At 38.7% G+C, this 15,972-nt stretch overlaps 1 protein-coding gene across 1 annotated transcript in view; it reads left to right on the top strand.

The window, feature by feature from the left end:
* The first annotated feature begins 93 nt into the window (after window positions 1-93).
* Window positions 94-15,972, top strand: part of FAN1 (FANCD2/FANCI-associated nuclease 1) — a 32,919-nt gene continuing 17,040 nt past the window's right edge. Inside the window, exons 1-8 of the mRNA XM_014944489.1 lie at window positions 94-2,010; window positions 7,067-7,207; window positions 8,226-8,421; window positions 9,925-10,158; window positions 10,675-10,806; window positions 11,945-12,053; window positions 12,770-12,889; window positions 15,526-15,690. Of these exons, the coding sequence (XP_014799975.1) occupies window positions 717-2,010; window positions 7,067-7,207; window positions 8,226-8,421; window positions 9,925-10,158; window positions 10,675-10,806; window positions 11,945-12,053; window positions 12,770-12,889; window positions 15,526-15,690 (2,391 nt within the window). The 5' untranslated portion in view covers window positions 94-716. The remainder of the gene's footprint in view (window positions 2,011-7,066; window positions 7,208-8,225; window positions 8,422-9,924; window positions 10,159-10,674; window positions 10,807-11,944; window positions 12,054-12,769; window positions 12,890-15,525; window positions 15,691-15,972) is intronic.

The following is a 15,972-nucleotide window of genomic DNA, read 5'->3' as shown; positions in this document are numbered from 1 at the left end:
GCGCTGCCATCCGCTTCGGGAACGCGTGGCAGCTCCTGCGGCGTGCGGAGCGGGGCGAGCGGCCCGGGACAGGCCCGGGAGAGCGCGGCCCGGCCGGCGCCGCCCCTCGGGGTTCCAGAGCGCCTCAGCGGCGATGGAGCAGTGCTTGGCACACACCTGCACGCTGTGTGTGCTCTGTAAAGCGGATAGCTGGCACCAAATATATATCTATAAATAGAAAGCAAGATGATCATAAAAATTAGAGGATTTGACTGTATTCTTACCTTGAATTGTATCTCGGGTTTTCATTTACATCAGCAAGTGAGCAGGGCATGTAAATAGTCCAGGTGTGTAGTAATATTTCCACTTTTTAACCCATTCCCACGAGGCCAGAGGCAGTGCTCAGTGTGGCAGTCGTGGCGTGCGTGCTTCCCTGCCTCAGGAGAGGGTAAAGGTACATTTGCGTTGTAGCAGTTTAGGATTGCTTGACTTTTCTGCTTTTAGAGTTCTATTTTTTCTTCTCCACTGTTCAGCTTGGTTGCATTTGGTACCTTAGAATATCTTGCACTCAATATCTATCTCTTTTTTTCTTTTTCTTGAAGGTACATCAGAGGATTACAGATGGAAAATGCAAAGCCAAGAAAAGTCTTTTTTTTTTTTTCTTAAGTATTACAGAATAAGGAAATAATGGCCTGAATGAAGTTGCCTGTGCCATGTAAATGCTTTGAAGTTTTGTAATGGCAGAAGCTAGGTCTCCAGAAATTAAAAGATCCAGAGTAAGTTTGTCACTCAGTAGAAATAAGAAAAAAAAAGGATCAACCAAAAAAGTGGAAGGTAAAGAAACACCATCTATACCTACAGCATCCTCCTCTATTGTTTCATTTTTTAACAATGTTCCCCCTACCAAAATTACGTGTCCTATGTGTGGGCAAACGGTGCCAAGATTCAGAATAAATGAGCACATGGATGAAACATGTTGCAGAAACCATGGTGGGACTGGTGTCACTGACTCAACACTCAACTCTTTTAGGAATGGGAGTCCCCCAGCTGCAAATGTGAACAGTAATTCCAGCTCGTATTTTTCAAAAAACCTCATAAATCTAGAAACAAGTCCTTCTAAAATTGGCTTATTGAAAGCAGAAGAGAATGCAACAGCACAGATTAGTCCTTATTTTAGCAGTAATAGTTCAGTCTGCAGTGTTAACAATGAACCGCGGACTCAAACAGTTAAAGTAGTCTCTTTGGGAAGCTTGTCATCTAAACTGTCCAGAAGACGTAGCCAGGGAGGAAAACAGATTGTGTATAAGGAGATAGACTCTTCACCTCCAGCTGTTCATAATATGTGCAAAAGTGCTGCAGCACAGGATGATGATGATGAGATTTATGCTGGGCATAGTTCTCAGAAAGAAAATCACCTTGCTCTGAGAGAGCACCAAGAACAAAAGTTTTCAAAGGAGGAACCTGACTTTCAAGAAGAAACGAACAAACGTAATGGAGAAGACCTTGTGGATATTGTTCAGGTATCATTACCAGCAGATAACATTAATAGACCAATTGCTACAAGGAGCACCAAACCAGAAAGTATGTCAGAGGGTGTGATACTTATTCCTGATAAATTTGAAACACATCTAGCCATTTGTACTTCATCAAAGTTGACCAATAGTTTGGAAGTCAAGACTCAGCCTCACACTCAGGTTATTCCTTCTTCCAAGACAGAAGTGAACTGTGGTACACAAAATTGCTTTAGCAAAGCTGATGTACAGCTGCTTCCCATGGAAGTTTATGAAGACTTTGAGGATGAGATTAGTCATACTTTGTCAGAAACTGTGGAAAAGGTGGAATTTCAAAATTCCATTGGGGACATTTTAGACAAAATAAATGAGGTTAGCTCTGTGCCCGGCTCTCCTGGTCACCCATATTACCTCCAGAATTTTTTAGCAGTGCTGCGAGCAGTCTTGGAGAATGAAGATGATGTCAGACTCTTTGATGAGCAAGATATGAATGTTATAACCAAGTTCTGCAAATTATCAGGTATCTTTTTTTTTTCTACATATATATTTTCACATTTCCTCTTGTAGAGAGAACTGTTACATAGTTTTATGTGAAGGGTGCTATACTAATGGGCAATTTAACTTGATAAATTCCTTAAGGGAAGAAGCTCCTTTTTCTCAGGAGATGTATCCCTCAGTGGCTTCTTGCAGGTAATCTTTCCTAACAATGCTTTAATGAAAGGTAATGATAAATAGTGGATAATTGTAAGAAAAAAGGAGAGAATGATCATGTATATTTCTGGGTTTTTTTGAATACTTATTTTACTGTTTTAATACTATTTCTTAGATTCTTAACTCAGGTTGTTGCTGCATTTAAACATGTTTCCCAGGAAGGAAACTTGTAGCACAGAAAGACTATCAGTTAACACCAGCATTTAGATGACCAGTACTATGGGAAGTTTACAAGATGGGGTTATGAAAGGGCCCATGCTGGGTATGTGGACCTTGGGGAAAAAACCCCCAAACTTCAGAAGTGGCCATTGTGAGCTTTGATTTGGCACATTTGCAGATTACTTCCATTCTTGGTGTGAATCCATGGTTATCCCTATGATTATTATGCAGTGTTTAGAATGCTAGTTGCTAATTAACAATAATTTTCCTGTAGGTTGCTTAGTACTTTTAATTCTCATTAACATCAGTAGGAGCCAGAATGTTGGAGATTTAAGCCCTCCATGTTTATACAAGATTCAAAGCAGACATGTTGCCTGAATTCTATACTCATATAAGTTTTACAGTATAAGCATGGCAGAAGTGATATAAATTAAAACTAACCCTCCAAATTTTATGTATGTCTATAACTTGTTTTAAACTGTAATTAAGATTAGTGTTACCAGCACTTGAACAACAAACTTGGAGCATCAAAATGGAAATAAGCTTATAACAACCTCCACAAAAAAATTGTATCTCAGAATATTGCAGGCATAAACTTTTATATTGTTTGAAGCTACTATGGTAATATACAGCTGCCTAACTATTTTTAGATACATACTTATATGAGCTCAGTTCACACATCTGAGATGACCATACGAAAGTGACAGTTGCTTACACACCTCTTGGTAAAAATAATCTAAAGCAGGCTGCATTTATTAATGTATTGTGTTCATTGAGTTTAGCTTAACTAGCAGGCTGTAAAGTTTATCACATTAAAGAATGTGATCTCCCTGTGTGAAATTGTAACGTTATTTTGGTCTTCTTCCTCTCTGTAAATTATATTCTTTTTTCTGCACTGGTGTACATCAGTCTTTTGACTGTTTCTCCTTCACAAAATGGAAGAAAACTGTTCTAGCTGTTTAGAACACTTAGTCCTTTAATGTTTGTTCCTATAAAGTTCCAAATGATATTGTGGATTGACACCACAGAACATTGTAAAAGAGAATATCAAGGCCATGACTTGAGATTAGCAATTACGTGAATTTTTTCCAAGGCCAAAAGTAGTTTTTTCAGTGTGTTTTTCTAATAACTTGTATAGATGTGGAGAATCATAGAATTAGGTTAGTGTACATGACATCACAAAGTTTTTAATACAGGATATTGACTAAGAAAAATGGAGATGTGTTGGTTGAGCTTTTTAGGAAGAAATATAGCCCTGCTAAGTAGTTCGGTCTCAGTTCTGTAGGAAAATTGAGTCAGTGCCTATCTGTTTCCCTAGGAAGCAATTAAAGCGTGGGAGAAATGTCTTTTTTGACTTAAGATCTTTTTCCAAAGTTTAGCAGCTGGAAAGGACCATATGAACATTCTTCATTTGCCCTAGTGGAAAAGTCAGCAGAGCTGACACAAACCACCCTAAGAGTTGGTTGCTAAAAGGGTGGAGAAACTCCAGGGGAGGAAGCAGGGCTCTAAACTTACACAGGTATTTCTGCAGTGGTTACCTGCTCACAGTTAAGCTCTTACAGATTATATTATAATAATTACAGTTATGCAGTAACACTAAACATTTTAAAATTAAAGAATAATACCAAGATAAATTATGAGAATATTGTAAGTAAAGTAAGATCATAACATAGGACTGTATTTGTCAGGGAACAGCAAGAGCAGACTACTCTGCATGGGAAGATGAGCCAGGAGCCAAAGGGGACAGCAGGGCAGGCAGGGGCCACATCCTTTTCTCACCTGCAAGGGGCACAAAGAAGAAGAGCAGAGCGGATCCAGTGCCAGTACCACAGTTGGCCATGCTCCAGCAGTGGCAGGTCTTCAGGCAAGTCGGTAGCGATGGGGCAGGTGCAAGGTGAAGCCAGCTCAGCAAGGTGCCTGGCTGGGCACTGGCACACAGCAGCAAAGTTCAATCAAGAGTGGAGGCCACCAGCCTGAGCTTAAGTATGGCTCCTGGGCGAATGGGGGGAGCCTCACACAGCTCTCCCCAGCAGCCTGAGCCACGCTTACACAGCTGCATCATATCGGAGCCGACCTTGAACACAACCAGCCAAACCTGTGGGTGCTGGGATGGGGTTGTAGAGGCTGTTAGGGCACTCAGGCTATAAGAATATTACAGTAGTTAACTATCTCCACCTAAATATATATACAATGATATCTTGGAGCTTAATGATGCCTTCTGTATGTTGTGATAGTTAAAACAAGGCTATAAAGAAAGAATGCAATATATAAGCAACAAAACTCTTTGCTATTGATTCTCTGAGGCAAGAGGTAGATAGGTATCATTTACATCCAAACATAATAAACTTACTTAGAGCATTAGTGGATGCAGGATTCAGCTACTTTGACAAATACTAAAAGAGACGTTCAAGATACAGCTTCCTTATTTCCACACTCCCTTCTTTGGATGGGAACAACACAGATCAGTAATAGTAACTTGTTCTGTTAAATAAAGGAAGTGCTTGTTTCTCTTTGAGTAGCGTGATTTCAGTATTCCCCTCTCACAGGAGTTCAGGATACAGAAAGAACTATTGCAAGGGGGTGCTGATAAATCCATGTCTGCACTGACTGCTAGAGTCACAAATAGAACAATCTCTCTTTACAGGGTAGAAAAAACACAATGATTCAGCTGTGAGAGGTGATTGTATAGCATTAAGTCAATAGATAATGAATTCTGGACAAATGACAGATGGATGTCATTTCCTTCAAGAAATCTTAGACAGAATACTTTAAAAGTTCAGGTAGATGGGTTATCTATTCCACTTATGAAGTTTCTACCCAAGCAAGTGTTATATTTCAGTTATCACGACACACCCCCCCAAGCTTAATACTATAAAGTTGCTTGAATATAGGTATTCTCCAGTATTTCATTATTTTCTGCTAAAATGTATAAAATGTGAGTTATCTCTAATGCTTATTGTGAAAGGAATGATATTTTTAAAAGGATTAAATATGAAGCAATGTTTCCTTTTTGCCCAGTTTTCTCAAAAGTGGATGGTCTTTTTATTGGATGTAGAGCAATGCCAATTTTTTAAGTATTGGAAACAGTAAATAAAAGTGGGGAAAAGCAGAGATGTATCTGTAATAAGTAATCTGCAGTGCAATGTCAGGCTTTGTGCTCAAGATGGTATGTCAGAACTTTGGTGTAATATTTAAAAAATATTTTTTGTAGACTCCATGTTTAATTTCACCACATGTGGCAGTTAGAAAAATTTAAATGCAAGCACGTAGTTCTAGTGACACGGCTTAATACACTTTGTGAAATCCTTCCTTTTTATACAACAGAAAAATCTTATCTGAGGAACATTGATTTATAGTCAATAGTGGAACTGAGGTACAGAAAACTGAACAAGAAAAAATAATGTATTCTTTTCTGTTCATTTTAATGAATCATAGAGGGTGAACTTTTCTAAGATCTTCTGCACCTTTTTGCTGATATTTAAACTTAAAGCATTTTTTTAAATTGTAATACACCTAAAAATTTCTTAAGAACTATGAGTGAAAAAAATCTTTCGAACCGTCAAAAGTAATGTACTGTAGAACAGGATGCTTAAGAAGCAATAAATTACTTCTGCAGTCCTCACATGCCTTTACTGGATTGCAGCCCTGGTTTGGTCAGTTTCCGTGGTCTGCAGAAAGGATGTTCTTGTGTTACTCAACCTTTTTCTTTTTCCAGAGTTGTAAAAACTGGAGGCAGACTTCAATGAAGTTAAAACCCCACAGAGAAAATTAAAAGGTTATGCATCTGAATGTAGTTCTCTCAGTGAATTGATCCTGGAAACATTCTATCCAAAAAAAAGGCTGAAAAAGTTTTTTTAAGGACAGAATAGTTAAACAAGCATTAGTTAACTGCCATTTCTTAAATATATCTAGATCTGGTAGTGTTTCAGTGTCTGTTTTTATTAATGATGAGTTTCAGTTAAGCAGCAGACGGATGTGAAAAAATAAAAGTTAATGAGGTATGAATTAAGTATTCAAAAGGGTGTTGAACGAATAGCTAGACTATTTTCAGCTAAGATTTAATAAGCTGTTTTGTTGAATTTCAGCATTGTTAGTTTTTTAAAAGTATTTTTAAAATGTACTTTAGGAGAGCACTTCCCAGATAAACATCAAGTTGATAGAAGGCTTTTTTTTCTCTTGTTTGCAGAGATATATTAGTAAAATTAAGCTTACCTTTGGAAAAATAGGAATCTGAAGACTACTACCCAGAGTTATTCTGTGATTATGAAGTCATTATGTCAGACTACAGCTTCTTTTGTTCCCCAACATCAAAGAGTTGGTTATTGAAAGTGTTAAAGAAAGCAAAAAGACCTATTTAACATCATAATAGACAGAGTTTGAAAAATGAAGTTGTCTTTTCCTAGAAAACAAATTAATTCTTAATTAATGTCCGAAATGCATTCTAGCAATGTTCATTACCTACAAAATACATTGTAATAATCTTTTACCTACAAAACTTGAAGATTCTAATGAGCAATAATTACTTGAAAAGGTAAGTACTGGTATTTTACGAAGTCTGCACATAGAACATGGGCAGATTTAAAACGTGTTTTGGAGGATATCTGCATCAAAGTAATTTTCCTAGGTAAGGTAGTGATTATGCATTGTACTATGTTTTAGAATTTAATTTTCTTTTTATCCTTCCCTGCTTTAAATAAAATTTGCAGTTGGTGGGCAGAAGCTATACGTGAGACTTTTTCAACGCAAGCTGAACTGGTTAAAGGTGAACAAAATAGAGTATGGAGAGATAAGTATGGATTTGTCACCAGTAATTGAAGAGCTGGCTGAAGCCAGATTTCTGCAAACAGGTATGATCAGCATTAATAAATGTTTAAAATATTACAAATAAAATCTGCACTTGTGTCATATTAGACTTTAATGAACTACATGCTTGTCTGTGCCTTGAGAAGAGCAGAGTGAAGGTTTCAGGTAGGTGAGTTGTGTTGTGTTATGTTAATAATAAAAGCAGTTAGTGCAAGTTAGGTAATAGGGATTGCTAAATGTCAGGGCTATTGGTGTCACAGTAGGCCTTACCTGACCTCATTTGCCTCATCTCAGACCCTGACAGTTGCAGCCTCTGTGCGTTGGTCTGGGAGCCCTTAATGTCCTTCAGTGTTGCCCTGAGCTGTCTTGCAGGCACCTTCTCCCTGGCCTGGTCCATCCCTGGCTGGCTGGACCTCCAACCAGTGCTGCAGGTCTTTGTTTCCAGGCTGGTCTGTGGCCATTTGCTGTGGGTGGATCTCACTACATAAATTGTAGTCTTGTCTCTAGTCTTGTGTCTGTCTCGTTTCCAGGTTGACCCTGGACCTGATCCATCATCACGCCTTTTCTGGGGCTGCTGGTGGAATCTGGTACCAGGACTTGAGCTCTGCCCATTCTGTTCACTGTGGGACTGCACCAGGGTTGGGGAGGACACTGCCAGTGCTGGGGTCACTCTTGGCTCCTGGCTTGTTTCCCCTTGTCAAGCAGCTCTGCTCTTGCTGGTCACTGGCAGCACTTCTTTACTTGCATTTTGCAAAGTTTTATCCATCAGGAAGACAAGTTTTTCTGCACAGCATTTTTTTTTGGTAACTCAGCAGAATTTCTTTATATTTGCTTTTGTTTTGGAGTTGCAAAGGGATTTATTTCTGATTTTTCCATTCCTTCAAACTGGACCTGTGAAGAGAATGAATTTCAAGCTGAACCAGCTAGTATCGATAATACATGTTTGAAGAATCTAAATCATTAGATTAGTAGTAGCTTATATGAATGTACTATACTTTGAGCTGTTGCTTGAGTGTTTAAGTATAGCACATAATGAATATATGTGGATCATTTTACTTTTAGAATCTGAACTGGAAGACCTATGTGAAGGGTTGGATTTGCTTTCAGCCCCTGAGCTAAAAACATTGGCAAAGATCTTCCACTTGCCAAACCCAAATGGTCAGAAACAGCAACTTGTGGATGATTTTCTGAGGTTGGCAAAACAACGTTCAGTCTTCAGCAAGAGTCAGGCTGGTATTGGGACAGTGATTTTGAAAAGGTAATTCTGTTTATAGTTAAATTTTGCAGGTGAATGTAAGTTACGCTTCAAAGGGCTCAATCTAGATGCCTTTTGAAGAGAGGAATGCATTTAGTAAATTTATGCATAAAAAGGGCAGCATTAAATTTTGATTCACAGTGCATCAAACAGATGGGTAAATATTAGACTTTTTTTTTTAACTATGTTATGCTTTTTAGCTCTGGGCATGGTAATCTATCTCCAAAGATACTCAGCTATATAGAGACACATTCCTGAATTTAAAGCAAAATCGGTGCAGAAAAGTATCTAGGAAGACATAGGGAAAGTCATTGCCTATTAAAGAAACTGTCTGCTGTTAATTTTCAGGGTGAGCTCTTTTTAGTAAAATTAGAGGGGAACAATAGTCTCTTTTTTGTGACTGACTTTGTACTTTAGCATAGAGCCTCCTTTTAAGGCGAAAAGGTTGTTTGCTTGACGAAGTGAATTTTTTCACTGTGACTATCACAGCTGCATATATCGGATGCCTTGACTTCTAGGTCTTCTGGGGTCCAGATTCAGGTTTAGGGCATCATTCTGAGTGATTACAGCATTACCATTCTTGGTGTTTAGGGCTGGATCTGTAGCTAGAACATCCACAAAAAGTCTAGGAATATGGACTACAGTAATAGCCAGGGGTACTGGTGCTAGGCTACAAGTCAATTCTGGAGTTTATACGCTTTCTTACGCAGTTACCTCTCAGTAACCAGTACCCAAACTTAACTGTTAGAACAATAATGCATATAAACAAAGGTTGCTTGTCTAGCAGTTGGCTTGTCTCATAGGCCGGAGAACCAGGGTCTGAACTCCGTAATTGTGAAATCCTTTCTGTACAAAATGCAGGTTGGGTAGAAAGCTGACAGATACCCTTATGTACTGCATTTGCTTCAGTAACACAATTGCCTTTCCTGTGGAATTTTTTTTCAAATGAGAGAGACATCAAGCTTTGCCAAGTTTTACATAGTATGTTTATTAGACAGATATTGCCCCATCCAGCTGCAATGCTAGTTACCCCATGAGAACAGAGAAAATCCAGTTCTAAATCTGTGCTGTCCTGTGGCCCAGTAACAGAAATCTTGTCTCATATGAAAAGGCTGGATGAAGATGTGCTAATGGAGATACCCTAAAATAAGAGATCTCAAATTACAGTCTGTAAACGTTGCTGTTAGCAAACTATATGTTACTGCTTGTTGGTACTGCCTGGTATAGCAACAGGAGTGGCTGCACCCAGAGGGCAGTTAGTTCCAATTCTATTCTGCTTGAAGTTTGGCCCTTAAACTTTTTATTAGTTAATGCATTTCTTTGGCTTTTCACTAGAGATTACGTGCACTATATAATTTCTCAGGCCGCTTCTTTCAAGGAAGATCAAGTTTACACATTAATTGGCTTGAAAACAAAATTATTCTCATACTTCATTCAGTATATTTGAATTTTTATAAGTAATGGCAAAACCCCCATTTGTTATAATTCTTTTATTTGTCCTTCCAGGGTGAAGGACCTGGCTGGAAAATCTGTCAGAGTCTGTAAAGGCCCTCGGGCTGTCTTTTCTCGAATTCTGCTGCTATTTTCACTGTCTGAGTCAATGGAGGATGAAGAAGCTGGCAGTGCTGGTCAAGGCCAGCTTTCCACAGTCCTTATGGTAAACATGGGACGTATGGTATTCCCCAGTTACACTGTGAATAGGAAAACACAGGTCTTCCAGGACAGAGAAGATCTGATCAGGTAGGGGCAGCTTTGGCCATTTGGAAATCTGTTTATTTGTGGAAAAGCTTTGCTGCAGTACTTGTGTAAGGCAAATAAGAATTTATCATGTAGAACTCCAGGTGAAATAGGTTGAGGTGCACTTTTGCAGTGGTTTTAAATGCATTTTTGTATCCAGGTAGGACTTGTAATTCACAGTGGCTTGCATTTTGACCTAAAATAGCATAAATTTTTGCTTCGTGATCATCTGGTGATGAAAGTTGTTTCTTCATTTGCTGTGATGATTATTAGAATAGATTCTGAACAAAACAAAAAATGTGTTCTCTAGTTGTTAAGTAATTTTAAACATAATGTACCTGCTAGTGTAAGCTGCTAGTATAATCCTACAAGATTAAGAATAAAGTTGGCTGCATGGTTCAATGTCTTTGGAGACTGCAAGGGAGTTTTTAAAATGTACGGAGGAATTGATTTCTTCTAACTATAAATGCTTTTTGAGCCTAATACAGTACAGTCATGATGTTGGGTTTTTCCCCTTAGGTATGCAACTGCTGCTCATCTGTCAAATGATATAGGCACTGCAATGGTAAATGGGAACTGGGAAGAAGCTAATCAGCTATATATGTGTGCTAAAGAGACCTGGAATGAACTGAAAACTCACCCCTCTTTGAGGTAGTAAACTGGAAACTAGCCTCGTGTTCATATGAAACTATTAGTTGTATTGTCTTACTTTTGGTACTTTTCCTTTTGAGAGAGGCTTATGGACTAGTGATATTATTTAATCCTGATAAATTTAGAGGTTTTAATATTCCTGAAAGCTTTGAACTTCCTGGTTGGTTGTTTAGCTTTTAAGTGATTATATGAAAAGGCCTTTTTTATAAAACCCTGGGAATGAATTGGTAGGCGTGGATAAAGCAGTGAAATATTTCTGTTCTATGTGTCAATGCGGGAGAACAAGAGCCTTATTTTTCCCTTGCCATAGTTTGTTTTTATGACTTTTAGACAAATAGCAATAAGCAGAATTTAAAATTCACTGTGAACAAAAGAATGATGCTGGTGTTATGGGAAAACATACTGGGTTATTCATCTCTTCAAACTTGCAAGTGGGTGTCATTCAGGAAACGTTACTAAAGATGCAAGAACTGAAATAGCGTGTATTGTTTTGAAGCTTCCTTCATCAGTTTTACTTTCAATTATTTTGTTTTCTGGCTTAATGATACACTGAAAATTAAAACCTTATGTTTGGCATTATATTCATTTTCATGGCAACTGATTTAAAATAATATTCATAGAGGGTCATTTGGAGGTCTGTTCCATTTAATAAACTGAAGACAGTGGCAAAACCTATTTTGATTGCAATAAGACATTCCAAAGACTTTGTCTTGAAACATAGAGATGGCTACCCAAAAGATTTTAGTCTTCTTTTGTAACAGGAAATGCCTGTTCTAGCCTTTTTCTTTCGTTCAGCTGCATTTCTAAAGTTAACCTTCTGACTTACAAGGACAAGTTGCAAGTAAAAAAACATGTTGTAATAAATTACTGTTTTGCATCTGATGTAAATCTTATTAACTAATAGTTCCACTAGTGTTGAAACCAAAATATGCTTTGCAAGTGCAGCTTGCACCTGCTACCTCAGATGAACTGTTCTCTTACCTTGCGTTCTTGACTGAAATGCTCATTTCAGTTCAGTTTTTATGCATAAGGCAGTTAATCTTTGTAAATGCTATAGCTATAAGTATTCTTAGTGAGAGAATTTTTTAGAATTTAAGTTGCCATCATTAAATTGATCCGAGCTGCTCTTATCTTTCAGCTATCACCGAGCTTTACCTGAGTACCTGCGACGTTTCACAGTTGGCTGGGTGTATACAAGAATCTTTTCGCAAGGTGTTGAAATTTTGCAGAGGCTTCACTTGTATAAGGTAAATGATGAATAGGAGTATGTGTTTAATGTAGCATTGTGCACCTATTTACATTTCTGATGTGGCTGGAAAATGGTGATAATGTTTGCTAGGACTTGCTACATTCTCTTAACATTTTACTTTTAAGGAAAGAACAGCCTTTTTTTCTCGTTGCTTTAGAAAGTTCTAGATTGTTTTTATTTCTGCTTATGCTTTGTATATTACTGTGTGCAATATACCATAAGACTGTTGCTGAGACATTGAGACATTGTTGTTTTGTTACTTAAAGATATCTATGTTTCAGTAGCTTTGGTTATTGCTTTCAAATACAAACATCTTGAAAGAAAAGTATTCTATGAAATCCCTGCCTCTTCACCATAGGAGCTAACATCTCCAAAGGCCTCTGATTTACATGTTAAAGCAAACCAGATTATTCTCAAAAAGACTTTGCCCCTGCAAAAAGGCAACAAGTAATATTCATGTCTTTTTCATATACAATAAGGAATACATAAAGGACAAAAATATTGGCTGCTAATCTTTAAATTTACATAAAAATGTCTCTGTTCTAGAGATTTTAAGGTATACCCGTGGGCCTGAATATGTTGGGTGCTGGAGCTAAAATGGTGTTTGAATTGTGTAATTGTATAGTACCCACTAGGGAAAGTGACAAGTTAATTATAGAATGAAACTTCATTATTTATAATGATATTAATAAAGATCTAATCCTGTTGCTGCAGGAAGCGGTGCGGGAGCTGCAGACTCTTCTGTCTCAGGATGTGTATTGTACTGACAGCAGGGGGCGATGGTGGGATCGACTGGCTCTGAATTTACATCAGCACTTGAAAAACACTAAGAAGGTATCTTCACAACTGCATGCTGTAAAGCTGGGAACACTGCAGTCATTGTCTGAAAACATTTAAAAAATATTTTGTACAAGAAAAACAGTGGGTTAGGCCTCCTAAAAATGCAGATATTGGTAGGAATCCCAAGGTCAGGCAACCAGTTTCTCCTAAAAAACAGAATACTGAGTGTACCCTCATCCTTGTTTGACCTGTTTTTGCGCTGTTTGGCATGAAGGATGGCATGGAGTTACCAGGCAGTAGCTTCCTTGCAGTTCTGCCTTATAAATTTGCCTAACGCATGAGAAGCAGAGAAATTTCTTGCTGTAAACACTTCTGCTTCTGAACATGAGCCATGATGAGGCCTTATCTGGAATGAAAAAATCAAACCTGATTGGAAGGAGTTTTTTAATGTTTTCAAACAAAAAAATAAGGGAATTAAGTCCTTGGCTAACTGTTACCAGTGGGGGGAGGGTTGTCTTGGACCAATTTTGGTGTGGGCATTCTGCTGTAAGTGATCAAGCAGTAGACAACCCCGTTTCTAATCTGTTACTTGTACACAGCTCTAGCAGGGTTATCAGTCTTTAACAGCAAATTTAAACTATTCCAGTGGTCCTACAGGAGAAACTGTAACTGACCATCCTTAGACTGGTAAAGAATAACGTTAATGGTTTTAGATAGCACATGTTACAGGCTATGTTCCTCTTGGTCTGTTGAATCCTCCTAGGAAGGCAGAGGAGGGGAGCAGAGGTTTTGAAGTGATCTTAGCTTTTGCTGAAACCTTGCCCTTTTCCCTTCCAGTAGGACACACAAACCACTAAGGTGTTTGTACAAGCAAAACACATCATTTGTACAGTGGATAAACTTGCCAGTCTTGATTCTGAATGATGCAGTTCAGGCTTTTAGAACCACCGTGTACATGGTGAGCGGTCTTTGCGTTTCCTAAGTGATTAGCTGGCATGTAGCCGAATGAGGGAAAAGTAACCGTATGGGAATGGCAAAGATTGTGTGTAAGGATTATTGTAAATCTCTGTAGAACTTTCTGGCACCTCTGCACAGATTTCTGCAGCAGAGTATAAAGGAACCAGAGAAAAATGCAAACTGCGGTACAGGTTGTGTCTTTGAATTCCTTATGAGCCAGTACCAGCCTTGCACAGACTCTTTTCAAGAGCCACAAGGTGTGGAAGCCACTGTCACTCATTTTAGGGCTCAGTTGCAGTTTCAGGAATTTTCTGTGCAAGAAACAGCAGGTAGTAGTTGTGTCAGGTCTGAGGAGTTACAAATACCAGAGATTATGTCAATTTTTCCTCTCTGTTACGTACAAAGCAGAAATATTTTCAGTGATAAAGCTGAAGGACTGTTCAGGTCACAGTGAAGTATGGGCAGACCTAAAATCAACTTTTAACTGAAAGACAAGACTGGTCTAATTAAAGACACCAAAGGTACCTGGCTAATTTAAATGACTTTTTTTTCCCTTTCTGTTGCTTCATTGCCTCACTAAGGCTATTGAGAACTGGGGTTAAAATCCTCTTATTTTGTGTTGCATTTTAATTATCATAGAATCGTCCAAGCTGGAAGGGACCTCCAAAGGTCATCTAGTCCGACCTCCGTGCAGTCAGCAGGGACACCCCCAACTAGACCAGGTTGCCCAGGGCCTCATCGAGCCTCTCCTTGAATATCTCCAGGGATGGGGCCTCAACCACCTCCCTGGGCAACCTGTTCCAGTGCTCCACCACCCTCACAGTAACACACTTTCTCCTAATCTCCAATCTAAATCTGTTCCCCTCCAGCTTAAAGCCATTGCCCCTCGTCCTGTCACTACAGGCCTTTGTAAACAGGCTCTCCCCAGCCTTCCTGTAGGCCCCCTTCAGGTACTGGAAGGCTGCTATTAGGTCTCCCCTCTTAATTCTTTAATTAAGTCTGTTATAAGGAAATAATATCATAGGCTGTCAAGTATCTGCAGTTGTCTCTTCTGCATCTTATATCCCCATATTTTAATTCTTTAATTAAGTCTGTTATAAGGAAGTAATATCATCTGCAGTTGTCTCTTCTGCATCTTATACCCCCATATCAAGTTTTTTCTGAATTTGGAATTAGAAGTTGTACAAAGGAAAAGTTAGTTTCAGTTCCTTATTTACAAATTAGGACAAAATGCTTTCCTCACGTTGCAGAAAGAGAATATGTCAGAACCATGATTTGAGTTAATTTTTGGAGTCCATATTTTACCCTGGGCGGTCTTCAATGCAGTAGTGCATTGGTGCACTACATTCTTGCACCACTCATCTGGTCCTTCTGTTTCTGTATTACATGCTGTTAAGCAGCTGGCTTAAAAAAATATTAAATTGATTTACCTTAGAACCAACTCTTTTTTCTGATCACTTATGTAGAATTTCTTGATCTTATATTGATCAGTACAAATGGAGAGTAATTCCTTTTTACTGTACTAGTGCAAATGTGAATCCAAAAGCCTACTAGTGCAAAATATTCCTTACTAGTTGGGCTTCAGTACACGCGTAAGAAGGGTGTCTTATGTGCTGTTTTTCACATTCACATTTTTGTGCTCCTTAAATCAAGTGATCTTTTGGCCTTAGTGAGACCAGACAAATGTGCCTGGTTCTGTGTAAATTACTGGTTGTTCCCTTGCTCGTTCCCAGGCCATTGAGTGCATTAGGAGGGGGCTGGCAGACCCCTTGGTACGCACCGGGCATCGGCTGGCTCTCTACCAGCGCGCCCTGCGCATCAGAGACTCCCCCAGCTGCAGGCAGTTCCGGTCCCTGTTCCATGATCTGCCAGTCATGACTGTGGAGGATGTGACACACGTGAGTAAAGTCGCCGGGGGTTTATGAGAAGTAACAACTCATCAGGTCTTTTTTCTTCTGACAAGAAGAAATGATCTGGGAGACTGTTGGGTGCTGTGCACCAGCCTCTGACTTATTTGTGCTGCAGGAAAAAGAACACAAATGTGTTTCTAAAACAAAAGCCTCTTGTAAACAAATATTTCTGTGTACTTAATAAATGGTCAGCTTCTTAGCTGAAGTTAGTCAGCTGTACAGTGACTTAATTTGCATTGCTTTACTGAATATGTGTTACAAATCTGACCA

Source organism: Calidris pugnax, unplaced genomic scaffold (genome assembly GCF_001431845.1).
Source record: "Calidris pugnax isolate Ruff unplaced genomic scaffold, ASM143184v1 scaffold70, whole genome shotgun sequence".
Taxonomy (NCBI): Eukaryota; Metazoa; Chordata; class Aves; order Charadriiformes; family Scolopacidae; genus Calidris; species Calidris pugnax.
The sequence above is the reverse complement of the archived record's forward strand: the minus strand, read 5'-3'. Positions and strand labels throughout refer to the sequence as shown.